The sequence below is a fragment of the Poecilia latipinna genome, unplaced genomic scaffold (assembly GCF_001443285.1).
Source record: "Poecilia latipinna isolate Pla-1442-1.1 unplaced genomic scaffold, P_latipinna-1.0 Scaffold763, whole genome shotgun sequence".
NCBI classification, from domain to species: domain Eukaryota; kingdom Metazoa; phylum Chordata; class Actinopteri; order Cyprinodontiformes; family Poeciliidae; genus Poecilia; species Poecilia latipinna.
Window position 1 is genome coordinate 243118 of NW_015113379.1, and position 6785 is coordinate 249902.

The 6785-nt window shown below is 36.6% G+C and overlaps 1 protein-coding gene across 2 annotated transcripts in view; it reads left to right on the forward strand.

Annotated features, from left to right (window-relative positions):
• The window catches only part of rtn2b (reticulon 2b), a 10453-nt gene extending 5563 nt beyond the window's left edge, over positions 1–4890 (forward strand). For both annotated transcript variants that reach the window (XM_015046101.1, XM_015046100.1), the window contains exons 2-7: positions 400–607; positions 749–887; positions 2233–2302; positions 2442–2488; positions 2560–2618; positions 2709–4890. In XM_015046101.1, coding sequence (XP_014901587.1) covers positions 400–607; positions 749–887; positions 2233–2302; positions 2442–2488; positions 2560–2618; positions 2709–2811 — 626 coding nt within the window. In that variant the 3' untranslated portion in view covers positions 2812–4890. The remainder of the gene's footprint in view (positions 1–399; positions 608–748; positions 888–2232; positions 2303–2441; positions 2489–2559; positions 2619–2708) is intronic.
• Positions 4891–6785: the final 1895 nt, after the last annotated feature.

Consider the following 6785-nt stretch of genomic DNA (forward strand, 5'->3'; position numbering starts at 1 on the left):
ATATATATATATATATATATATATATATATATATATATATATATATATATATATATATATATATATATATATATATATATATATATATATATATATAGGTCACACTTAAATGTTTGAAATTCTCCAACATTAAGTCATGTGGACTTTAAACAGACCCTCCAATGTGGCAGAAATAAAACAGTGCTGTATAAAAACATGAATGCATGAATGACATGCACCCTCCAGCTATGATGGATGGTGCAATTGATGAAATCAACATTTTAAAACCCCCCAAAAAACTAAATGTTGCTTGTAATCAGGTTTTCTTTGACAAATAAAATTAGTTTGAGGGTCTGAAATATTTAAGTTTGACTACTTCTTAGAACAGTGCAGCTGATTGCAGGTAACTGTGTTTTGCAGTCATGGATCTGGTGTATTGGAGGAACATGCGGTGGACCGGTGTGGTATTTACTGGTCTGGTGATGTGCCTGGCCAGCCTCTTCCAGCTGAGCGCCATCACTGTGCTCTCTCACGTGTGCCTGGCCATCATGTGCACCACCGCCACGCTCCGTCTTTACTACAAACTACTGGAAGTGCTGCGCTGGAACCCTGGTGTTCACCCCTTCCAGTGAGTTGGTCTTCATTCGTTCTTGAATGTTCACTGGATCTCCTCCTCTACTGCAGAAATGTTCACGTTTCTCCTGATTTTGGGAAAAGGCGTCAGGATTAATGCCCTCCTTGCGTTCCACGTTTGCGATTTTGTGCCCAGGTCGTATCTGGATTACGACGGCTCTCTGACCGATGAGGAGACGGTGATGCTGGTCGAAGAGGTGGTGCTGCTGGTCGCCTTTGCCGTCACAGAGATTAAACGCCTTCTCTTCATCGAGAACGTGATAGACTCTATTAAGGTCTGAGAGTGATAATAATCAAAGATATGATAATACACACTGTATATATATGTGTATAGTGCTTTAGAACAGTGAACTTTGTCACATTTTATCATGTTAGAACATCAACCTTTGAGGTATTTTAATTATGTAACTGACCAACACAAACTAGTTTGCAATGAAGAACAGAAAAACACTTTCTGGCTGCACATGTGAAAATTGGGTAGAGACATATCCCAAAAGATCTTTATCAGTATTTGAAGTGAAACACCACAATTTTTAGACTTTTATTAAAAAAACAAAGTGGTTATTATGTATAATTTACTTCCAAATCAGAGCCATGTGGTACTTTGTGTTGGTCTTTTATATAAAATCTTAATAAAACTAAAAAGGATGTGGTTGTCACGTGATAAAAAAAACGACCTGTGAATACTTTTAAAATACTTTTAAAAAGATAGATTCACGAGCAAAGGTGTTGGATTTGAAAATGTTTGGCACCCTCTAGTGGTAGCAGAAAAACATTTTTAGCCTCTATATATTTTACTATAAGAGCATAATCTCACACACTCTCAAAGTCCTAAAAGCTGTTTCCGTATGTATAAATACGCTTTAACATAGAAATATAATTCATTAAGTTAGAATTCAAAATGGAATTCAAAAGACAAGAAAACATGGCATCAAAATATGAGAGCATCTACAAAGTAAGGATGGCAAGAAAATAAAAAACTGTTAAAACTCAGTGTCTCCATAACAACCATTTTGTACACATTGTTACCTGGGTTTACAAAATACAGTATAAGGCGCTGTACGACATTTATTTAAACTTGGCAACGAGGTTAGAAAGAGAAAAACAGTGCAAATATTATATTTTTTAAAATAAATGCCAATTTATTTTTAAAAATGCTAAAAAAGAGCAAAACCTCCCACAATATGATCTATGGTGTTGGTGTATATTACACTTCTGTACTTTTAAAACTACAGGATCAGAGCTGATCACCAATCAATCAATGGGCAGTTCCAATACAGAAAATGTGATCTCCTTTATTCAAAAAATGGCCTCATTTCCTGTCTGTAAACAGCTCAACTAACAGCATGTATGCTGATGTGCAGTTTTTTAGTTTAGTAAAAAAAAAATCTGTATAAATATTCCAGCCAATGCTAAATAAAATTAAAAAAAAGAAGAAGAAAACCCAACAAAACAAAAAGCAAATCAATCAAAATCTGAATTCAGTCAGAAAGAACCTGATTGGTGCAGGTCTGGTTTTGTAAATTAAACTGTTTGGTTTGTGTTGGAACATCCACTTGTTTACCTTCCAGCTACATAATATCTTCTTAACGATCTAATGATTCATCTTCTGTCCCTCAGTTTGTGTTGCTCCTCTATCTGCTGACGTACGTGGGCATCGCCACCAACGGGCTGACTCTGATCATAGCTGGTGAGAAACATTAGCCAATATTTAAATAAACCAACTCCAAACTCCTGCTTCACACTTTAAACTCTCTGTCCTGATCTGGTAACAAAAGATTTATTCATCCTTGCGTTTTAGCTTGATTCTGTTTTGTTTTTGCTTCCAGCTGTGATTGCGGTTTTCTCCCTTCCTCTGTTATACAAAAAACAACAGGTAAACATTTTATTTATTTTTGTTAAAGTTAGATTTGCTTTAGGGATACTAACTTCTCGTTTTGTTGCCAGGTTCGGATAAGGAAGGTTGTCAGAGCGTTCAGAGCGTTTGTGAAGAAAATCAGAAATCTGTAAGTGACCCGCTACATAAAACACGTTGTTTTTGTGACAATAATGCCAAGCTACTGGTATCTTTCTCACTGTGCATTGCCTCGTTGCAGGTTTGACAGTTTGTATGAGATGGTGAGACCCTCTGCTGCCCCTGCCTCCAAGCCTGCACCCCCAGCTGCTCCCGCCATCAAACAGAAACCCAAGTCCAAGTAACTTTTTGGTTGCACACTGAAGGAATTTGGGATTTAGAAAGCGTTCGTCCTCTGTGGGGCCGCCGGTGGGGCTGCTCATTTCCATCTCTCCACTGTGATTGTTTATGGGAGCAAGATTTAATTGATGCCGACAGAGAAAACAAAGCTGCCATTCACACACAGAGAGGGACGGGCAGAGGATGAAGTGGGAAATGTTATTTACTGAGATGCTCTCTGTGGGCAACATTAATGTTACCAGTTTGCACTGTCAATTTCTACAAATGGTGACAAAATATACCTTCACATACATATATACAGGTTGCTTATTATCAAGCTCTAAACTTAAGTTTAAACAACTTTGGAAAAACTTAAAAAGCTAATCACACTTTGCTTAGTTAGCAAATTTATTTTAATCAGGCTCTTTTTTCTTGCTTTCATAGTCGTTTATCTTAAGAGTTCATGTAAAACAATGATTTTCAGTTAAAGCACTAAATCCGAGGGATTAGTTTAAATTATTTTGTTTAGAAAAGTGAACTTTATCGCTTCTGCTGTAACTTGTAGTTCACCGTTTGAACACCAGGAGGCAGTGCTGAAAACAATGCTGACCGTCAGATCGACTAGCTCTGATTTACCGAATAATTTCGTGAGCAAAAACAACAACAAACAAAACTGCCGGTCGAGAACATCTCGGTAAACAAACAAATCCACTTATACAAGACTTTACATTTTATATAACTCTAATTCCTGGTGCAAGATCACTTCATGTGGTCGTTTTATTTCATGTGAATATATTTATACTTCCAATGCGGTCGTTTCCATGAATATCCCACAGAAACCTTCCAGAAGAAGGACTAAAATTGTTTAAGGTTTTTTTTATTATTATTATTGTTCATAATCAACACTTCTGCTTCAGTTAGCTGCACTCATACTTTCTGATCTCGACCATCTGGACTTGTGGCGCTCCACTGGAACCCCACAGATCCAGCTGGATACCAGCTTGGATCTCAAAACACTAAAGTCTTCAACTGTTTCACATTTTGTCACGTTACAACCTGAGATTTCTGCTTGTTTTATTAGGATTTTGAGAGACAGACCAACACCAAATAGTGCATAATTGTGAAGTTGAAGGGAAACCATACAAGGTCTCACATGAGACCAGCATTGAATGCAAAATGTAAACTCCATCTCAAGGGTTACGCATGTTGGTGGCAGCATAATGATGTGGGAGTCGAGGGTGAAATCTAAAATGGATTTGTTCAAATCAAAGCATATCCATGAATGAGAATCTGTGTTAACATGTTTTTTTTTTTTTTTTTTTTTTTTGTCCAATCTGGCTGAGCAAAAAAAAAAAAAGCTCACATTTTGTTTCCTTTGTTGATGTCAACTATTTTAACAACCTTCTTCCACTTCAAAATAATGCACTAGTTTCTACTGATCTCTAACGTACTGTAAAACACATCGACGCTTGTGACCTGAAAATTTTCACCCGTCTAAGTTGTAAACTCACTTTTAAGTCTAGTAAATGTGGGGACTTTTCTTACTGACAGCTAGCTGCCAACACTGAGCCAGTGTGTGGGTATTTCAGTGCAATTTCCTCGTCAGAAACCCGCTTTATGCATATCAAATCAATGTGAAAACGAAGCTGCACTCAAACTATTGTGTCTTAATGAGCTTAAAATACATACAGTGTGTAGTATATATCTACATATATTCATATGTACTGCATTAACATGATCTTTTTTCTTTCTGTCATCTCTTGTGATGTGGGGATGTAGATCTGCAGACATTTCGGCTCTCGGTGTTTTCACTCGTCTCGTTTTTCCATCAGTGCTTTCCATTCAACCTGCATTTTCTTCACTTTTGGTGCCATGGAATAAATAGAAAGTCCTGAAAGTTTGTTTGTGTTAAATTGGTTTTACAGCATGTACAATTATACACTGTAAAACTTAATCGTGATTTTCTAACAATTTAATCACTGCAGATATCATCGCTGATGTGACTTTTTTTTTGTTTTTGTTTTACAATATTTCTATTGGTACTTACCATTTGTATTATTTCCTACTGGAATGTTGTTCCCCAATAAAGAAAAGTATTTGCTATACAAGTGTGTTGTGCCTATAAAAAAAATTCAACATGGGTCGCTGGAGCTCAGCTTTTTGTTGCAACTTCTGTGTTTAAAAGAATTGCACCTCAAGCTGAGAATAAAACTAGCTTTAATTATTAATGCAAAAATAAAAAAAATAGAAAACATACAATTTACCTTCATTTAAAGCTGCAGAAGCACATTTAACCACTAGGTGTCAATCTTGGGAAGGTGCTACTGAGCCGGAGCTGTGAGTGATCTAAGATAACACACCATACACACCAAACACTTTCAACATGATTTCATTGCAGCGTCTAGCTCATTATTAGTAAAAGGCCCTTTTTAAAATGTTCCCAGTATTTAATAATAAAAAACATCCCTTTGTCTGGGAGCCACGGCAATGTGTTGGTGACCTTGAGATTCTTTTTCTTTTTAAAAGAGGAAAAAGAAAAAAAAAACTAGCGTCAATTCACGCTCTCTTTCATATCTTCAAGGCCAGCTTCTCTTATTGCCTTAAATCGTGACTCAGAGCTTCCATTTGTCAGTGTTTACTTAAAAAGCTCACTGAACACGCTCATGTGGAGCTGCTTGACGTTTCACAGCAGTTCAAAATCAATCACGTTTTTGACTGTTTTCTCTCTTTACGTGCCGCGTTTGTGATTTTCGTGCGTCACACCGAGACCCGGCTGGTAGAAAATGTGCATTTTAATACATGTAAATACATCACACAGGAAAATAGCTTATATTCAGCTCTTCACAGTGGATTATGTCATTGTTACAGTGGGCTGTGGAGGTCAGTAAGACCCCCCCAAACGGCACTTAGACAGGTTAGTTATTTAGAAGAACGGCACATTAAAACTCAAACTCTGATTCACTTTGACTACACAGCTGATGTCACACCTCTAGTGTCTGATAAGTAAAGGGTTAGGTTTACAGTGCCTTGAAAAAGGACCACATTTTATCACATTGCAACAAACTTTAATGTATTTTAATGAGATTCTATGTGAAAGACGATAGTAGCTCATAATTATTAAAAAATAAAAGTTTAAGTGATGCATGGTTTTTTATTATTTTTCACTAATGAAACTGACAATTGTCATCTTGACAAGTGACATTTTCTCTATCCAGATATCAGATTTACTTTGATTTACAATCTAGAACTACAGTGATGCACGGTGGTGGTAGTATCAAGATGTGGGGATGTGGGTGGGGATGTTTCCCACCCCAACACCATCTTCAAATCAGACAAAATTGCTATCAAATGTTTGTGCAGCAACATTTTTTGTTTGTGCTGCTTTGGCTTTGAAGATATTAATGAAAGTTTAAAGGTCAAAAGGTCAACCAGGTCCCCCACCCCCACTTTTATGAAATCAAAATTACCTTTAAAATTCTCATTATCTTCAAAGCCAAACACAATCTGACATTTGTGTTTTTATGTTTAAGTATTTATAGCTATTCTCCTTTTTGCATGTGCTGTTTTTATTGTTGCATTGCAGTTTTCCCTCTCCTTCCTAAACAAATGTCTCCTATGGGAGACTAATAAATTACCTTAATTTCAATAGGACAGCAGCACAAACGAAAATATTTGCTGCACAAACCAGCATGAATGTAGCACTGATTTGAAGAAGGTGGGGAACGGAAAGCCAGTCAGAGTTGGTGGAAAAAAAGACCTGAATACGGAGCAATCCCAAAAAAAACAAAAAAAAACAACATAAAGAAAAATGGTGTGGAGATCCAACAAGACAACCAACCTCCATAAATAAACAGCAATAATGACAATAAAACGATTTAGACTGAAGCATGTTTGGCATAGACAAAGTCCAGATTCAACAAGATGATGATGTGGGCAAAAAAAAAAAAAAAAAAAAGGGGGGAAAAAATTTTTTTTTCTTAACAAACGGGGGTGGAAGATA